The sequence below is a fragment of the Filicampus tigris genome, chromosome 11 (assembly GCF_054856515.1).
Source record: "Filicampus tigris isolate MCC_2025a chromosome 11, RoL_Ftig_1.0, whole genome shotgun sequence".
Lineage (NCBI taxonomy): Eukaryota > Metazoa > Chordata > Actinopteri > Syngnathiformes > Syngnathidae > Filicampus > Filicampus tigris.
The window spans coordinates 187,608-208,901 of NC_141227.1; the positions used below are offsets into that span (position 1 = coordinate 187,608).

Sequence of the window (21,294 nt, forward strand, 5' to 3'; positions counted from 1 at the left end):
TGGACCATTTATGCACGTTTACAGGGTGCATACTTTTGCACCCATGTCCCGGAGGATTATACGAATTGACTTCAAACTTTGGATATATCATCTTAAGACCTGGGGCAACAACTGGGCACATTTTTGGGAGTTTTTGATAAACTATATTAGGGGGCGGGGACTCAAATTTGGCATAAATCTTTTCCTTCGCCATTCAGGAGAAAAACCTGAAAAACACCCCTGCACATGCTGTAAAAAATGCCAAACTTCACCTGTACATAAAGAGTCGCGACCTGAAGACATCTATATGATAATATTCCATTATACATATAGCGCCACACAGTGGCGACAAAAAATTTCAATTTTTACATTTCTATTTACTACACAAATCCCGTTGAACGAATCAGACAGAAAATTTGTCAGAAAAGTCTCAAGACGAAAGTTTGCACCCATCTGGCCTAGTGAAATAATCTTTTTTTTTTGTTTTACGTCACAAATTGTTTAAAAAATGGCTCGCTAGCACCCCCTAGACTTAAAAAACAAAAATCAGCCCCGGTTGTATGTTTCACCTATACCTACGAAAATTTTGTGGTTTATGTAACAGGTGAAAACCTACAAAAAGTCTCTTGGAGCCATGTGCTAACCCTAACAGGAAGTCCGCCATTTTGAATTTACTTTACAATTCGGCATCATATTGACTTTAAAGCAGCTGTATTTTGATCCACATGATAATATTTAGTCTAAATTTCACACATTTGATGAAAGTCTACACCTGAAAACATTTACGAACTAACTTTTCATCGTAGTGGGAGCGCCATCTACTGGCTAAATAAAGTAAATGTTTTATTCTTTCATGTTTTTCTCGTGGCAGGTTAGCCAGATCTCCCTCATATTTGCTCGGAAGAGTGTTTAGGCCTTCATGATGTTAAAACACGAAGTTTGAGATTTTTCGCAAAAAGCTGTTACCATGGTAACGGCCAGTTTGCCAATAACACAATGCTGATTTTGCAAATGTAAACAAGCACGAAAACTCATGATATTTTGCACAAATAGAAGGCCTGGTAAATTAATCAATAATTAATTATTCAATTGTGCAATCTTTAAAAGATGGCTCGCGACCACTCCCTAGAAAATATATAAAAAGTGGCCCCAGTTGCACGCTTCACCTACATCTACGAAAATTTGATAGATAAAACAGAAAGAGACCTACAAAAAAGCCCTTTGGAGCCATATGCTAAACCTAAGAGTAAGTCCGCCATTTTGAATTTACTTTAAAGTTTGGACTCACCTTGACTACAAAAGCGGCTGTAACTTTATCCACGTGATAATTTCAATAATTAAATTCCGATGTGCGAGCATCCCAACGTGCCAATACCCCAACGTTGCCAGGGCTGCGAGGACCCTTTATAGCTGCTTGCAGCTCTAGTTATTATTTGGGTTTTTTTCTGACCAAATGATCGCATTTTTGAACCCCTAAACATGCACGAAAACTGACCAAACTTTGCAGTCTCATCGGGCCTGGCGTAAAATTTGATATTTTAAAGTCGCTGGTAACAGCGCAAACGAAATGGCTCTGTAGCGCCACCTAGAGTAGGAAAAAAAAATAGAATTCCACCCCATTTGACCTAGGCCTACAAAAATTGGCAGGCACGTGTAGCACCTCGAGACTAACAAAAAAGGTAAGTGCACCCTAAAGTCTAAAGTGTGCAGGAAGTGTGACATGAATTTTTGAATGTCCAATTTTGGACCATTTTTGCACGTTTACAGGGTGCATACTTTTGCACCCATGTCCCAGAGGATTATTCCAATTGACTTCAAACTTGTACTACTTATACTGATATACCATCTTAAGACCTGGGGCACCAACTGCAAATTTTTTTTTTGTTTTTTGATAAACTATATGACGGGGGCGGGGAATCAAATTTGTCGTAATTTTTTTCCTTCACCATACAGGAGAAAAACCTGAATAACTCCAATAACATTTCTATATACTGCACGTAGCCCGTGGAACGAATCTGACTGAAAATTTGTCAGAAAAGCCTCAAAACATTGATCTTGCTCTACGCCGAATATTGTGACTTTTCGAAGAAGGGCGTGGCCTTGACGGTACCGCTAAATCTGATTATTCAATGTGACAATAAATGCGGTTTTAAATCGACTCAGATCATCCAAACTTTTCGATACTTTTCATATTTGATGAAAGCCAAGGGCTGAAGAAATCTATGAACCACGAACGCTGTGGCGTCCGGCCGGCCGGCTGTCGGCACGGCACGCTTGAAAAATACACCGCAACGACAGACAGCGACGCTGACCATTAAAGTACCGTATTGACCCGAATATAAGACGGCACTGATTAGAAGACGACCCTCTCTTTTTCAAGTTTTTTGGAACCCCAAATTATATTTAAATATGTAAACTAAAGTGCAATCACATTCGTAAATGAATGGCTTCTGGTCTTTGAAATGTAAACAAACCAATCTATTGTGATCAAACAACAAAATTGCAATAACTGCATTAACCATCAAAGTGAAGTCTAACTGTAACTGTAGTCTTGAAACAAATCTGAATATGGAAAAACATTGCAATAAAATAATGCAAACTGGTTTAACTTGAGAGTAGCTGAGATCTGTCATGACAGAACATTACTCCTCACAAACATCCTCTGCCTCGCTGTGCTCAGTGTCACTGTCCTCAATCCCATCCTCTGGCTCCGCTGGTTCCTCCCATAACACGCCATCCTCACTGCCGTCCAGGACATTTGATATACAAAATTTTTTTATTCGCTTCTCTTACCGCTATTTTTTATTTTTCTTCTTCGTGACAGGGGTTAGCTTTGGCCTGGGGAGTCAAGTTCAGCATTCGCTTCAATGATATCTGGAGACATCAAGCGTCGTGAATGGGTATAATGTCTAGACCCCGAATATAAAACAACCCCCACTTTTTCAGTCTTATGCTCACGGGGAAGACATTAGTAGTATAACGGACACTGTTACAGACTATATAAATTTCTGCATGGAGAACACCATACCCACCAGGACAGTAAGGTGTTTCTCCAACAACAAACCCTGGATCACACCAGACATAAAAGCTCTCCTGAAGGAGAAGAGGAGGGCTTTTGCGTCAGGCAACATAGAGGAGCGGAGGACTGTGCAGCGCCAGCTGAGGAGGAGGATCAGAGAGGGGAAAAGGTCCTACAGGAAGATGATGGAGGAGCAGCTGCTGCAGAATAACGCCAGGGGAGTCTGGAGGGGCCTGAAGACCATCTCGGGCCACGGACAACCCAAGACCCGTACTGGGGGGGACCTGCAGTGGGCAAATGAGCTGAATCTCTTTTTCAATAGGTTCGATCAGATGCCTGCCTCCACTCAGTCTCTCCTGCTGCAGTCTCCACCTACTCCTCCTGCTGGGCGTGTCACCCCCTCCCCTCTTTTCTCCACAGTCTCCAGCTCCCAGCTACACCAGATAGCCACCACTCCTTCCTGTCCAGCCTTGGCCTTCACAACATCTCAGGTGAGGAACCAGCTGAAGAAGATGAAGGCGAGGAAGGGTCCAGCGGGTCCAGATGGCATCAGCCCCCAGCTCCTCAAATCCTGCGCAGACCAGCTGTGTGGAATTGTCCAGCACATGTTCAACCTGAGCCTGAAGCTGGGCAGGGTCCCCCAGCTATGGAAAACATCCTGCCTGGTCCCTGTGCCAAAGACCCCCCACCCGAAGGAGCTCAACAGCTTCAGACCAGTGGCGCTGACGTCTCACCTGATGAAGACCCTGGAGAGACTGGTCCTTGTCCACCTGCGCCCCCTGGTGAGCTCCTCAATGGACCCACTCCAGTTCGCATACCAGCCTGGCATCAGTGTGGATGATGCCATCATCTACCTCCTCCACACTTCACTCTCCCACCTGGAGAAGGCGGGGAGCACTGTGAGGATCATGTTCTTTGATTTCCCCAGTGCTTTCAACACCATCCAGCCCACCCTACTGGGAGACAAGCTGGAGCGGGCGGGAGTGGCCCACCACCTCACCACATGGATCCAGGACTACCTCACAAACCGGCCACAGTATGTGAGGACACAGGACTGTGTGTCTGACGTGCTCCTCTGCAGCACGGGGGCCCCACAGGGAACTGTCTTGGCTCCCTTCCTGTTCACTCTCTACACCTCGGACTTCAACTACAACACCCCTACCTGTCACCTGCAGAAGTTCTCTGACGACTCTGCGATTGTCGGCCTCATCACAGGCGGAGATGATCAGGAGTACAGAGAACTTACTCAGGGTTTTGTGGACTGGTGCCAGCAGAACCGCCTCCTGATCAATGCGGGGAAATCCAAAGAAATGGTGGTGGATTTCGGTAGGCGCAATCACTCTTCACCTGCACCAGTGAATATCCGGGGAACAGATGTTGAGAGAGTCTCAACTTACAAGTACCTGGGTCTTCATCTGAACAATAAACTGGACTGGTGCGACAACACAGACGCCCTCTATAGGAAGAGTCAGAGCAGACTCTTCCTACTCAGGAGACTGAGGTCTTTTGGGGTTCAGGGGACACTCCTCAGGAACTTTTATGACTCGGTGGTTGCATCGGTCATCTTCCAGGGAGTGGTCACCTGGGCAGGCGGCGTCTCGGCCCGGGACAAGAAGCGGCTGGACAAACTGGTCAAGAGGGCCGGCTCTGTCCTGGGCTGCTCCCTGGACTCTGTGGACTCGGTGGGGGACAGGAGGATGTTGGCCAAGCTGTCATCAATGCTGGGCAACCCGGACCACCCCCTCCAGGGCACCCTAACAGCACTCCACAGCACCTTCAGTGACAGACTGTTACACCCTCGCTGTGCAAAGGAGAGATTCCGCCGTTCCTTCTTGCCTGCTGCTGTCAGACTCTTTAACAAGAACATTGTGTAGTCTCTACAAACTGGCGGACATTAGTGCAATTGTGCAGTCCTGCACCTGAGCTCATATCGTGCAATACCCAATATTCCCCACTACTGTAATACCGTGCAATACTCAACATTCCCCACTACTGTTAGTCTAGTTTTATTTTTATCCAATGCTGTTCCTTACATTTCACTACAGCACTGCAGCACTGTCACTTAGAGTATTTTTTCCTCTGTACTATGTACAGGCCGAAATGAGTGTTCCTCATATTTTTTTATGTAGATGTAGGTTGGTGTGTATACACATGTGTATATACACATGTTACTGCGTATATCTACATAGGTTTGATTCTAAATGTTTGCCGTCAATGTTATACATTAATGGCCACATTATGCCGCCGCCCCTGTGTGACCTATATCTTTGCTACTGTAACAATGAAAATTTCCCCACTGTGGGATCAATAAAGGCATTCTTATTCTTATTCTTATTCAATGCAAAAAACACCGTCTTATATTCGGGCCAATACGGTACCTTCTACGGATGCATAAGACTACCCTTCCATACCATCGGCGGCGGTAGTCACTATTTCTCATTGTTAGAAAAATCCAATCGGAAAGCTGTTGGCCGGGGGTGAATTATAAAAACGTAAACAATGCATTAAGATATATTCTTCACTCACGATGAACTCCCACACGAAGTAAACCATCACGTTCTTGACACAGTATTGTGAAATACTGAAATTGTCAACTCTCGCTCTTCTACTTGTAAGAAGATTAAGGCAGCGAATGCATGCTCACTGTTTATCCGCATTTGTCACTTCCCGTTGGTGCTCTGAGCGCTGATTTGCTAGCTAACAGCCAATCAGAGTGACCAAATGTCACGACTGACGACGTCAATTCAACATGCGTAAACGCCCCCAAGACGCTTACTGACGGTTACGACACTACGACGAAGGTCACTACACCAATCAAACAGCACATTCAGACGCCACAATGCTTCGCGACCTCCGACGTCGGTTTGGTCTATCTAGGCCTTTACATGCGCTTCCAATTTTTGCTATATCTTGGTGACACATACAATAAGGGCTGCATTTTTTAAAATTTCTAGGGTGCGCTAGTGAGCCATTATTTAAATATTGCATGATAAAATAATAAATTATTCATGATTCTGCCAGACCTGATGTGTGTGTAAAGTTTCGTGAAATTTCATGCATATTTAGACCATAAAAATTGGTGTTGTTTTATTGGCGAACTGCCGTTGCCATGGTGACTGCTTTTCACGAAAAATCCCCAACTTCGTACTTTAACATCAGAAAGGTATACACAGTCTTCTGAGCAATTTTGAGGTAGACCTGGTTAACCTGCGAGGAGAAAAACATCAAAGAATAAAACATGTACTTCTTCAGCCAGTAAGTGTCGCTACTACTACAATGAAAAAAAAAGTTTGTAGATGTGTTCAGTCTTCGATTATAATCAACGGTGAGGATTTTTTTTGGAAGAAATTATCATGTGGATCAAATTCCAGCAGCTACTGTTATCAAAGCGAATATATACTTTAAAATTAATTCAAAAAGGCCGACTTCCTGTTAGGTTGAGCATATGGCTCCAAGAGACTTTTTTGTAGACCTTGAACTGTTACATATCCCACCAAATATTTGTAGACCTCGGTGAAATGTTCAACTGGGGCTGATTTAAAAAAAAAATTCTAGGGCGTGCTACTGAGCCATTTTTAACAAATTGCACAATATGAGAAAAAAATGTTGAAGACATCGCCAGGCCTGATGTGTATGCAAAGTTTCCTGAGATTTCGTGCATGTTTAAACCCTCAAAATCAGCCTTGTTTTATTGGTGAACTGCCTGTCGCCATGGCAATAGCTTTTCACAAAAAAATCACAAATTTCGTATTTTAATATCAGGACTGCACAAATACTCTTCCGAGCAAATATGAGGTGGACCTGGTTAACCTGCTTGGGGATAAACATCAAAGAAAAAAAACATGTATTTCCTTCAGCCACTAGGTGGCGCTACCACTACGATGAAACGTAAGCTCCTCGATGTCTTCATGTGCAGACTCTCATCAGATGTGACATTTTGACGAGATATTGTCATGTGGATCACGTTACAGCAGCTTTTAAAATGTCAGCTACCGTATTGTATTTGGTATTGACAGAAAGCTCCACTTCTCTGCTTTCAGAATCTGTTGGAATTACATTGCCATCGTGAACAGTCCATGAATCATGGTGATTTGAAAACATGTCATCTTTATCACTTTCTACTATGACGCACGACTTCCCCGCCCCACACATAGAGACAAATGTCAGATACCATAATGTGCAGAAAGCTCCACTTGTCTACTATCAGAATCCGTAAAAATGTTGCTCGCTTAAACAGTTCATGAGTTACGGTGATTTGAAAAAAGCGACAACAGGTTCGCAGAGGGATTTATATAACTAGCTTTCTCCCAATTCTCATTTGGCTGTGTGTGCATATGCATGCACATTGTGGTGTAAATGAAATAACACTCCACTGACACTGAATTATCTTGTTGGTCACTGACGATCTGTGGTCACAGATCTGACGTGAGGTATTGCACATTCGCTGTTGGCATTCAAGCAGAGGTTAAAAAAAGAACTCGAAGTTGTACCACGTTATTTATTTATTTAGAGAACATAACACACGACATGCATGTCACATCATGTACTGTGTATGTTCTCGAAGCCGATATGTCTCGAAGAAGAAGAAGAAGATGAAAAAGCAGAAGAAGATGAAGAAGAAGAACAGAGATGGAGGAGTTGAAACCAGGAGAACTCCACAACATCGTCAAGCAGCTTAAACTGTGAAAAAGGGGTCCTGTCAAAAGTAAGCCATTTTAAACATTGGACGATCTAAATTTGAAAATAATATCAGTGCATGTGGGGCTTTGTAAAGCTCTTTGGGCAGAATGATGTATAGATACACAAAATAATCGCATAATAGTGCACTGTTCACACATCATATCTGTTCGAATATGACGTGTTTTTTGGGGCGGGGGTTTGGACAGATAGACAGATGGATGGTTCAAAATTTAACCGAGACACTCAGTGACAGAAGCGATGGCAGAAGCCCGACATCCGCCATTGTGACTTGGAGGAATTCCGGAAAATCCTCCGTGGGCTTACGACATCGTCACCTGTATATTCTGATGCATTTCATTGGTTAAGAGACCGAGAATTAAATAATAAATAGAAAATGATGTATACACTCTCCCGGCTTTAAGGGTAGAAAGACTCAACAGCGCTCCCGGCCGGCTCTAGTGGTCGAAACGCAGTTATGCCCATTAAGGCGTTATCCCGTCCTTAATGGGTTAAAATGATAGGTGGACCGGCCTATAGGCGATTACTACTGGGTCCGGCTAGCCAAATAGACGGATGGACAGGGTACCCACGCTGCTGATGGAAGGCGTTTGACGGACCCTCCATTTTCTGTAAAATGCCCAAATCTGAATAATTGGTTAATAAGCGCTAAACATTTCAAGTCATAATAATAAAATGTACCAGATTATTCAATTAGTCAATGGTAAAAGTGATAAAATAATCAATTAAAAAAAAAATTTGATAGTTATATCCCTAGACAGGACCCTGTTTGGGAATGACATAGATATAGAGTCAATTACTCAGTGACATTTATTTCATCTTACTCACATTTAGTCTGTCACAGAAGTCATACAAGTGAACCTCAACAATATCAGTGGCCAATTATTTAAGTGTATTTCAATACTGATTCTGAAAATGGTACATAAACAGTATTTAGCCAAACTGAGTAACCTTGAGCTGATATTAATTTGCTATGATTGTGTCATACCTGCAAGTAGGACTGTTGGCAGCGCTGAACAAGCTGGTGAAAGGCAGGTGTTCTGAGGTGGGCGTGAATATGAGCAGAATTCAGCCTCTGAAGAGCCTCCATGATGATTTCCTGTAGAACAAACGGACTCAGGACTCCTTTTGCTGCTCCCACACAGAATTGGTACACAAAGTTGACTCCTGACAAAACAGAATATAACAGGTGAAAGGTGAAAAAGACAGTATTATCAAAATAGAAGTGAAGGTGCAGTGTTTTTAAATTAAAAAAAATGTTTGTCACATTTTCTGCTCCCCTGAAAATTAATATACATTGGAGTGAACCTAGGAGTCACTCGTAAGAGTGTAAATAGGCCAGGAGTGATGCCTGCATTACTCTTGCCCACCTCTAGGGGCACCACATCAAAGTTTTAGGGTATTTAGAGGTGAACTTGACGAAAAAAAACTCATTAAATCAGTCATAAAATGTGAAGGCGCTACAATAAAATAAGTTGTGAGCTCTTGGAATAAAATAGAGGTTAATACCTTGACCCAAACACACCCAATTCACGCTTGACTTCTGTATATGGACAATGTTTATTAATTACAACTAGTGGAACATACAAGAAAATACTATGATATGGCAAGCCTAAATAAATGAAGAAAAACAAGAAAACAAATATAAAAAATAATAGGGAGTGGGAGTAGTTAGGGATAAGGTTATGTATAAAAACTGGAAGCTACTTATGGATAGATGTGTGTTTGGATGTAAGTTTGTGTGTGTGTGTGGGGGTGTGTGTGCGTGTGTGTGTGTGTGTGTGTGTGTGTTTGTTTTTTTTTGTTTTGCTTTTGTTTTGTTTTTTTGTTTGTTTTTTGTTTTTTTTAACCCTCCCCACTCCCTTCCTTCCCCTCTTCCCCCCAGGGCATCTTTTCACTGTGTATCGTCCCATGAAGGGTGAGTGATGTCTCATACTCTACTCGGGGTTGCAGATTGGTGTCATGGAATGTTAGGGGAATTAACATGGCCACCAAGTGGGAGAGAGTGCTTTCACATTTGAAACAATTTAATGGCGATATCTATTTCATTCAGGAAACTCATCTCAAAAGCTCAGAGGTTGCCCACCTCAAAAGAGCCTGGATGAGCCACGTATTTCACTCAAAGTTTTCTGCAAGGGCTAGAGGCGCCACAATTGTTATTGGTAAGAAAATAGCATTTGAGTCAATACATTCGCTCGCTGACTCAAATGGCCGTTTTGTTGCTGTTTTAGGGGAAGCTGTTTGATGTGCTGGTACTCTTGGTGGTTAGTGTTTACGCCCGAGTGGGATGAGGATCAATATATTACTCGTATCTTCTCCTTCCTGAATTTAGATCAACATTATCCAACTATAGGCGGGGACTTCAACCTTATTCAGGATCCTGTCCTAGACAGGTCCTCTTCTAGGCCTTTCACCCTATCTAACTCTGCCATTAGAGGACATCAAAGATTGGATGTCACTAAATTTCCTAAACTTCAACGAAAAGAAAACAGACGTTATGGTGTTTGGTCGCAGCGGCTCATCTCCATCCCACCATGTTGTCCTGGGCTCCCTGGCTTCATATCTAAAGCCAACAGTCTCAAACTTGGGTTTTAAAATGGACAGTGATCTTAAATTGGACCAGCAAATCAGCGCTGTTGTAAAGTCGATCTTATTTCACCTTAGACAGCGGGCTAAGGTAAAGCCCCTCCTTTCCCATCATCACTTAGAAACAGTCATCCATGCCTTTGTTACATCTCGGCTAGATTACTGCAATGCACTTCATTTCGGAGTCAGCCAGTCCTTCCTCAAACGTCTCCAATTGGTCCAAAATTCTGCTGCCCGCCTACTAACTGGAGCTCGGAGGATGGAGCAAATAACAGCAATTCTGGCCTCTCTTCACTGAATCCCAGTGCATTTCAAGGTTCAATTTTAAGATTCTCTTATTTGTCTATAAGTCATTAAATGGCCTGGCCCCGGCATACCTCTCTGAGCTCCTCCACTCCTACGTACCTTCCCGCGGCCTCAGGTCTGCGGACCAGGCGCTGCTCGAGGTGCCGAGGACCAAGAGGAGGCTCAGAGGGGATCGAGCCTTTTCAACTGCTGGTCCTTCCCTCTGGAATGACCTCCCATTGGTTGTTAGGCAAGCCCCCTCTCTGTCCATTTTTAAAACCCGGTTGAAGACACATTTCTTTTCTCGGCTTTTGATCAGACCTGACATTTTTTTTCAGCTCTTTTCCGATGTCAATTGTATATAGTGTTTTATGTCAATCTATTGGCTTCATTATTTATATTTATATATTATTTATGTCTATATTTATTAATTCGTGTATCACAGCCTTTTATTGTTTTTGTTCTATTTATTGTATTGTTTGTAAAGTGCTTTGTTACAGCTCTAGCTGTTATGAAATGCGCCATATAAATAAAATTGTATTGTATCAAGCTAGAGCCACGGCCCTCTCGAGGCTGATTGCAAGGATAAGGTCTATAACCGGAGCAGTGATTTCTGACCCTAAATCGATCAATGAAACCTTCTTGGACTTCTACTCAAACCTGTATAAATCGGAGTGCTCGCTGGGAGATTGGGAGGGTTGTAACCCACTAGAAAATCTTGTTTACCCAACAGTTGACACTGAGGTGGCCAAAAAGATGGGTGCTCCAATTCTGTTGTCAGAGGTATGTGAAGCGATTGGACAGCTAAAAACTGTTAAATCACCTGGCCCAGACGGCTATGGAGTGGAGTTTTTAAATTCTATGTGAAATGTTGGGACCACACTTAGTTAATGTTTATAACGAGGCATTCTCCATCGGAAAGCTTCCTCCGACCCTCTCTGAGGCTGACATCTGCCTTCTACTTAAAAAAGTCAAGGATCCTCTGGATTGTGGTAGATATAGGCCCATCGGTCTTTTGAACGTAGACCAGAAGATTCTGGCCAAAGTCTTGGCCATGAGATTGCAGCAGTCACTCTATAAACTGATCTCTACCGACCAGACTGGGTTTATGGCTGGCAGGAACTCATCATTCAACACTAGGCGTCTTTTCAACATTATTGGCTCCCCTGGAGATGAAGTGCCTGAGGTGATAATCTCTTTGGATGCGGAGAAGGCTTTTGATGGAGTTGAATGAAGATATTTATTTTATGTCCTGGGAAAATTTGGCTTTGGTCCTGATCTCATTGCATGGATATGTTTGCTTTATAATTGTCCGACGGCACACATCATTACAAATAGCATGAAGTCTGCCTCCTTTGCCCTGCATCATGGTACCAGGCAGGGTTGGCCCCTCTCTTCCCTTCTTTTTGGTTTGGCCGTGGAACCGTTGGCTATTTGGCTTCGAGCTGAGGAAAGGGTTGAGGGCACGATATGGCAATACTCATAAGCTGTCCCTCTTATTACTTATTACTGGCTTATTACTCATGATATTGTGTTTAGACTAGTGGAGGCTCATAGAACACATTGTATAAAAAATGACTGACACTTACCTATAATTATACTTAAATATAATAGTAAAATAAATTAGTCTGTTTTTAGGGAGGATGGTGTGTGTTTGTTTGATTGTTTTGTCCCAAAAAGCAGCTAAAACTGGCAAAAAAAAAAAAAGTTTTGGATTGTTTTCTGAAATGTGCTCCGCGTGGGTGGAGGGATCAGTTCTGGCAGTGACGAGATTGCACCTGCAGTTGTTTTGAGTAACAGCATTGACTTTATATTTGACTTTAATCCTACGTGAAACATGAAGCATAAAGTGGACATTCATAGTGATAGTAGTAATTCAGCCACGGCTCAGATCGGAGCATTTTAGGACCATGCGCAGTTATAACATGATGTGATCTTTCATGATGAAATGAGGTGGAAAAGCCTCGCCTCATCATTTCCCCCAAAATACTGTATTTCTACATCCTACAGAATCGCTCCACTGTAGAAAGGCCCAGACAAAACTGACCACATTTACTTGCGTAAATACTATGTCGTGAGGGACGCCGTCTCTTTTTCTGTGCATGCGGGTCACTTTTCGAGATGCATATGTTCACTCACACATGAAAGAAGACAGAGGTTGCATTCATAATGTAATATGAACGCTTACATGCAAAAAAAAAAAATCAAGATTTTTTTTTTTTTTTTTTTAAAAGACGGCAGTTTACAGTCCTGCATATGAAAGTGATTTCATACAGCCCTGATTTGCAGACGCTGTGCACAGAGGTTCAGGAGCAGAAGTCCCATTAACCAGGTGAAATAAATATTCAGGCAATTATTTTGCAAATATTTATTTTCATTGTTCAGTGAAATAGTGCTATTTTTCCATCGTATTTTTAAAACCAGGTCAAGGCTACACGCCCCGAAAGCTCAAAGGATGATGGCTCGTGGCATTTTTGTTTGCTAGATGGATGATTTAATTTCTGTTAATTTAATAAATACAATTTTATTTTCTGAAACATGGATGCACTGCATGGATTTCATAAGCAACATAGTATTTTACAAGTGTAAAGATATATAACTAACATCTTCTTTTCAGGTGACAAAAAGTGTTTACAGCTCCCAGTGTTTTCTTTTTTGTGGAAACCGTGTCGAAATTAATTGCTCTTTTAGTGTTAAAGGTTGCCGACTCTTGATATAGACAAAATTGTGTGAATTTGTTTGAATATATAAGTACGATTAGAATATATTGGAATTGACTCTGTTCAGCCCGGAGTCCCAAAAATATTTGAAGTGAATGCAGTTTTCAAATAGGTTATTGTTCCTTGAACCATTACAACAGTGCTGATGTTAGATCCAGCTTCTTTCATCTTAGGCAGCTGGCTAAGGTAAAGCCCTTCCTTTCTCAACACCACTTAGAAACAGTAATCCATGCCTGTGTTACATCTTGGCTGGATTACTGTAATGCACTTCATTTTGGAGTCAGTCAGTCCTCCCTCAAGCGTCTCCAGTTGGTACGAAACCAACTGCTGCTGCTGCTGCTCGCCTTCTAATTGGAGCGAGGAAGAGGGAGCACATAACACCGATTCTGGCCTCCCTTCACTGGCTCCCAGTGTATTTCAGATATTTTCAGATGATGCTATTTGTCTATTTGACCAAGCGTACCTCTCTGACCTACTCCACCCCTAACCACCTGCCCGGTGCTTCAGGTCTGCGGATCAGGTGCTACTCGAGGTGCAGAGGACTAAGTGGAGCCTCAAAGGGAATCGAGCCTTTTCCGTTGCCGGTCCTTCTCTTTGGAATGACCTTCCATTAAATATTAGGCAAGCTCGGTCCATTTTTAAAACCCGTTTGAAGACACATTTTTATTCTTTGGCTTTTGGCCCGGCGTAAGACCGACACTTTTCTGCTGTTTTCCGGTGTCTACTGCATATCATCGCTTATGGTTAGAAAAAGCCAACTGGAAAGCTATTGGCCAGGGGCAGATTGTAAAAGGCTTTATGATGAACTCCCACATGAAGCAAACCCTCACACTCTTGACACCTTATCGTGAAATACTTATATTGTCAACCGTTGCTCTTGTACTTGTAAGAAGATTAAAGCAGCAAAGGCATGCTCACTGCTTAGCCGCATTTGTCACTTCCTGTTATTGCCCCGTGTGCTGATTTGCTAGCTAACAGCCAATCAGAGAGGCCAAATGTCATGGCCCACAACTCCGATTTAACATGCTGAAACGTCCACCAGACACTTCCTGACGGGGTCCAATGTTACGACGATGTTTGCTACATGAATTAGGCGGCGCAATCCGTAAAAAGTATACAACCAAAGTTTAAGATAAACTTATATGGAAGCTTCAAGTATACATGTTCCTTCTGTAAAGTATACAGAAAAATGTAAGGCTTTAAGTACATTAATACTAAGAATTAAATTTATATGAAACCAGATGATCGATGTCCTGTGAAAAACACTTATGTCCATTTTTGCCCAATTTTTAAATTTTTATGTGAAGGGAGTTTCTGCATTACAGATATCCTATTATAAAGTATGTAAACCCTTTATAAAGTATACTTCTTGTATACTACTTTTTCGTAAGGGAATGCATCGATTATGTGACCCACATAAAAAAAAAAAACATCACCAACTGGGATAACCAGAAGCGGTGGACAGGGGACGTACACAGGCTGTTGAAGGCCAGAGACATCGCCTTCAGAGCTGGGGATAAATCCGGTCTGAGAACAGCGAGAGTCAACCTGTCCCGTGGCATCAGGGAAGCAAAACAAGACTACACTAAATGATCACCTCCCACTTCAAAACAGCAGAGATGCATGAAGTCTATGGCAGGGCAACCAGGCCATCACAAACCTATGAGAGCAACACATCACTAAGTCTGCTCAACATTGTTTTTGCATTTATTGCACTATATTCACACATACAGTATATTTTTTATATTTTATAGGACTCTGGTACTTGTAATTTTGTTCTTGCGGGACCATCCCCCCCACCAGTTTTACAAATGGAAATCCCCATGTAAGCGAGAATAGCAAAGTAATATGGGCCAATCAGAGCCAGTTTGGGTTTCACATGTAGTGTGGGGGGATGGAAGTGGATAAATACCTCACTGCACATAGACCACCACTTCAGTACACGTTGAAGATTTGACAGCCTATGTGCAGGTAGTCAAACATCTTCTTTTACTAAAGAATACAAACACAAAATCAAAACTCCCCCCAAAAAAAGGTGGTGGGTTGGGCAGGGGGACTGAAGCGTGGATCGTGCAAGGGGAACATGTCCCAGTTACAAGTTAGGCTAAACTCTCATCAACAAATGTTGCAAAAATGTCCCTGGGGGTGGGAATAATTGCCCCATTTGCATGCTTTTTCAGACCTTCCTTCCTGGGACTAATATACTTTCACATAACAATCTTATCCCCCGACTCATCCCTCCCTTCCTGGCAAAATGACCAGGCTCTGGGCGTTCTAGGCAGGTTGAAAAACAATGGTAGTCCTAGTGTTAATGTCATTCAACTGCAAGACAATTACAATTTATTTCTTAAAAAGCAGTGTGAGTTCTATTATTTTTATTTTGTTTTTCTAAACAACAAAAGCAATGATAAGAATATTGTGAATTACAGGACTCATGCAGCTAAACAGGAATAAAGCACACAGCTGAACACAGGTGGAAAAGAGACAGGCTGCAGGTCTCTTATTCTCTTATCAAATCCTAAAGGGCTGCTGCCGTCGCTACCAAAAAAAGGTGAAGGACTCCAAGAGGGAACACTTGTCAAGTCTTATACAGACAAATTGCCATTATCCACGTACTCTATTTAAAACAACTGATTCAGAACTAAAGCCCCATCAGCCGATTTGCACATACTCGTCCCCTGAAGTGTGCGATAGATTTTTTGTAGTTATTCTTTGCCAAGGTTGCTAGGGCTCTCGTTTCGAATTTAACCCCTCTGTCCACGTTCCTTGCTCTGCAGTTGGATTTCTTTGAGACGGTTTCCTTGAGATTTTTGGAGGATATGTTTTGCCATATTAAGCCATCTTGCTCCCATTATGACTCCTCGCTTCGTTCAGGAGGTTCTCCCAGGTATTGATGAATCGGTTTTGGTCATTACAACAGCAGCCTGTCGTCTGGTGTAGTCCCCAACATTTTAAACATGCTGTAGTACAACCCGTGCTTAAGAAACCTGCCTTGATCAAGGTGTGCTCTCAAATTTTAGACCCATTTCCAAGATACCTTTTATTTGTAAAATTCTGGAAAAAAGTGCTGCACTCACATTAAAATCTTTCTTGAATGAACATACTGTCATGGAGGTTTTCCAGTCAGGTTTCAAGATGATGCATAGCACAGAGTCAGCACTGTTACGTGTTTTTAATGATATCCTCCTGGAAAATGACACTGGAGACTATGTATGTCTTGTTTTGTTGGATTTGACTGCAGCATTCGATACAGTAGACCACCGTATTCTTTGACTCGTTTGCAGTACCAAGTGGGCATTAGTGAAAGCGCTCTAGAGTGGTTTAGATCCTATTTGGCTGGCGGGAACTTTTCTGTTAGCCTAGGTTCCTCTGAGTCCTGCTCTGCCCCTCTATCGTATGGTGTTCCACAGGGTTCTATTTTGGGGCCCTTGCTGTTCTCATTGTATTTTCTGTCCCTAGGTTCCATTCTTCAAAAACACGATAATTTCCTTCCACTGCTATGCGGATGACTGTCAAATCTATGTCCCGCTGAGCAAAAAAGATCCTTTCTCCTTAAGACCACTTTTGTCCTTTCTTAACAACATCGAAGCCTGGACGTCACTAACTTTCGTAAATTTCAACAAAAAGAAAACAGAAGTTATGGTGTTCGCTCCCAGTGGCTACATCCCACTCTGTTGACCTGGGGCCCCTGACTTCATATCTAAAGCCAACAGTCTCGAACTTGGGTTTTGAATTGTATAGTGATCTTAAATTGGACCGGCAAATCAGGGGTGTTGTGAGGTCCTTATTCATCTTAGACAACTGGCTAAGGGAAAGCCCCTCTTTTCTCATAGTAATCCATGTCTTTGTTACATCTCGGCTAAATTACTGTAATGCACTTTATTTTTGAGTTGGTCAGTCCACTCTCAAGCGTCTCCAGTTGGTCCAATATGCTGCTGCTCGCCTCCTCGCTGGAACTAGGAAGACGGAGCACATAATACCAATTCTGGCCTCTCTTCACTGGTTCCCAGTGCATTTTAGGGTTCATTTTCAGATGCTTCTTTTTGTTTACAAGTCTTTCAATGGCCTTGCCCCGGCATATCTCTCCGAGCTCCTCCACTCCGACACACCTTCGCGGTCTCTCAGGTCTGCGGAGGTGGCACTGCTCGAGGTGCCGAGGACTAAGCAGAGTTTCAGAGGGGATCGAGCCTTTTCTGTTGCTGATCCTTCCCTTTGGAATTACCTTCCGTTAAATGTTAGGCAAGCCCCTTCTCTGTCCATTTTTACAACCTGTTAAAAGACACAATTCTACTTTGGCTTCTGATCGGACGTGAGACTGACAGTTTTCTGCTGTTTTCCGATGTCTATTGGATATAGTATTTTGGGTTTTAATTTATTGCTTTCTCTTGATATACGATCGCTATTACTGTTTTTGTAATGTAAAGTGCTTTGTTACAACTGTAGCTATTTTGAAATGCACTATATAAATAAAGTTGTATTGTATTGTATTTGGCAGCCATTTAGTTTTTATTTCTTTAAACGTGTTTCCAGGCTGCATTGTACACATTTTCTGTGTGTGAGCGTTATCTTCATAGAGGTTTGTTGTACAATGAAATTAATTACAAATAACTATTATCCAATACATGGATGGCATTCTCACAGTTAGCCCAAATTGAAGAGTGACATGAGTGACACTTTTCATCAACAATATATATGTGAGTATGAAAATGTTTGAAAAGGTTAACACTATTGCATTTAGAATAATATTAATTACTGTAAAAAAATGTAGATGCTTCACTTGTTAGATAATCCTCAAGAATTTTAAGGACTTTATCTAGCCCATTAAATATGAATGTTCTCAAATTCACGCTCTTTAGATGATGCTAAACATCAACAAACAAAACAAAAGTTGTCTTTATTACAGAACTAACATTTTGTCAAAAATTGGCAAAAGTAGAGCGGGGCAGGGCGGCTCTGACTAGGGTTGGGCATCGTTTGAATTTGGACGATTCCGGTTCTTTGATTGGATTCCGGTTCCGAATGATTCTCAATTCCGATTCTTAACAAAACAAAAAAAAGAGTTCTTTTTGGACAAATCACGTGAACTTTTCTGTTCTTCAATTTCATGAACTTTTTACTATTTGTGAAATTTACCATGGATTATTCAAAGGGCTGTTTTTAACCAGTATATTTATTATAATACATTTTTTGCATTTTTATTTAGTATCATTTTTCACAAGAGCTTTATTTTTAAGAAGTTCAAGACAATACAATAATGCAGCTATCACTGAAAACATGCTACTGAACACCACTTGATTGGATAACCTTGTCTTGCTTTAGAAAGAAACTATATATGACAAACAACGCTGCATTTTATGGGCAAGCAAGAAAAGTCTATCTAATCAAAGCAGTCTATGTAAACATATGATGTATATGTCTGTGCAGTGTTTATGTATATGCTGCAGCTGCATATAAGCTAAATTTAAATATGTGCATTTGTGTTTTGAACTTGTTGGCTCAATGTTGCCATTAGACGTACTTAGCCGATTCTGACTTTTGGGTCATAAGCTGCATCACGTCAGTTCCATGGCTAGGCATCGGCCAAATGAGCCAGCCGGGCCGGGCAGGATCACCGAACCCGCAAAGGGCGACTGCTGCCACCGCGGCGACTGCTGGGGAGATCCGTGGGCAGACGCCCAGAGTCACCGGCGCCGCGGCACGCGCTTGCCAGCTGGTATGAAGCGAGCGGAGGGGCTGACCGAGAGGACCACGGCAGCTCGAGTGGGGGCGAGCTTCCGTGCTATTGCAACGCAGCTTCGGCAGCAGGAGCCGGGGCTGTGCGCCGTGCGCGCACACACTTTTTTTTTTTTTTTAATCACTTGTACTTAGTTCGTAGCTCTTCTGCGCGGCTAACTAGGAAACAAAACTTAGCACCGACATTCTAAAATCCGAATGGTTCCAGGAGAACCGGAGTGATGGATCCGGTTCCACTCGATGTCCCATTCTCGGTGCCCAACCCTAGCTCTGACTAGGTTTTCCTTGTGCATCTAAATGACTACACTATGCCAATGGCCTGAGCCAGTGCATTGATGATGGGAGGCAGCTCGGAGCTGCAAGACCTCATGTGAATTTCACCATATACTGACCGACCGTAAACAAGTCTTAGGTACGTCACGATATTGTGCTTCAACTGTGCAGAGATATTCTCACTCAAGCAGTATTGGGGCACTTTTGTCTAATCATTTGTGAAAGCGCTATATAAACAAAGATGAGTTGAGTTGAGTTTATTTGGGGAGTGGTGAGAAGGCGAGTGGACAGCACGAATGCTGGACAATGTGATTTGTTGTCAAATACATCAAAATTACAGTTGCTTGAAAAAGTTTGGGCACCCCTGATCATTATCAAGATTCCTTTATAAATGATTAGTTGTTCGGATCAGCAATTTCAGTTAAATATATCATAGCAGACGAACACATTGACATTTGAGAATTGAAATTAAGTTTATTGGATTTAGAGAAAGTGTGCAATAATTATTTAAACAAAAGTAGTTTGGTGCATAAATCTGGGCGCCCAAATGGAAAGATTACATCAATATTTAATAGAACCTCTTTTTGCAAAAAGAACAGGATCTAAATGCTTCCTATAGCTTCCAATGAGGTATGGATTTTGGTTGAAGCTATTATGGATCATTCTTCTTCAAAAAACATCTCAATTTCAGTCAGGTTTGATGGTTTCTGAGCATGGACTGTCCACTTTCAGTCACACCACAGACTTTCAATAATATTTAGGTCGGGGACTGAGATGACCATTCCAAATTGTTGTACTAGTTCCTCTGCACGAATACCTTAGTAGAATTTGTGCAGTATTCAGGGTCATTGTCTTGTTCAAGAATCCAGCCCTGGCACAACTGCAACTGATTGTCACTGATTCCGACATAACAAAGACATTTGGGGCAGATCTGGCATGAAGCTGATAAAGGAGTCACTGTCTTGACTCTGGCAAACAAGATTTGGGCCAGTGGTTGAGTGAAGTATCTGACCCAAAAATCTATTTAGAACTCTGGTCCACATATGTATTGCCAGTCTTTTACCACCCTTAAATGCAGTTTCAGATTTTGTTTCCCCACACACAGTCTTATTTTACATCACAGATGTAAAAAATGTATTACATCATCACACATACACACACACACACACACACCCCTACACACACACACGCGAGTGCACACCATTACAACATGCCATGTTTGGTTTTGTTAAAGATCAACTGAAGTCAGCGGAAGAAGCCCAGTTCGCAAAATAAATAGCAAAACACATCTGCACTTGGCCCACATAACTCAATTATTATATTGAATTACGGTCCTTTAGTGGTCCACATCTGGTATCCACAATGTGGGCCACAGAAAGGCCCATATCTCACCCAAATCATATAACCATAGCTGGCCCCTCTCTGTTACCTAGGTAACTGTACAAATATTTATTTTACGGGTATTTATTTATTTAAAATGCTTTATTCAAGAACATAGACAAATACATCAAAATAACAGCCATGGGGAGACAACAAACAGGAAAATAAATGTATTCTACAAACATATTATAATGCTCTCATAAATATAAAGTCTTGAGTGCTTTCCTATTTGTGGAGTGTACAATCGTTTTAATATATTGTCTGACTTTATTTTTCAAACATGAAAAAAATGTGGTCTTCTCTGGCTCTAGTTGAGGGTGTGGTGTAGTCACCTGACTTCGGCGTGGGTTCACTTCCCACTTGATAGACCACAGATGTGATTGTGAATGATTGTGTTTGTGTGTCTGCGCCTAAAAAAAAAAAAAAAAAACGGGTGGAGAGAACTTTATAAGCGAATTAATGAAGAGTATGGTGTTAGTGTTTACTCTTAAAAATGTGCTTAGGACAGAAGGGATTAAGTTTAAGGCTCTGTTCCAGTTTTTAAGAGAAATGGTCGTAGTACTGTGCAATAGTCATAATACGACTCTGACCCACACTCCAGCACAGTAGGTGGTGGTAATG

At 42.0% G+C, this 21,294-nt stretch overlaps 1 protein-coding gene across 6 annotated transcripts in view; it reads right to left on the reverse strand.

The window, feature by feature from the left end:
• zswim8 (zinc finger, SWIM-type containing 8) overlaps window positions 1-21,294 on the reverse strand; it is a 331,437-nt gene that overhangs the window by 18,005 nt on the left and 292,138 nt on the right. For all 6 annotated transcript variants that reach the window (XM_086044801.1, XM_086044798.1, XM_086044797.1 and 3 more), the window contains one exon: window positions 8,685-8,863. In XM_086044801.1, coding sequence (XP_085900927.1) covers window positions 8,685-8,863 — 179 coding nt within the window. The remainder of the gene's footprint in view (window positions 1-8,684; window positions 8,864-21,294) is intronic.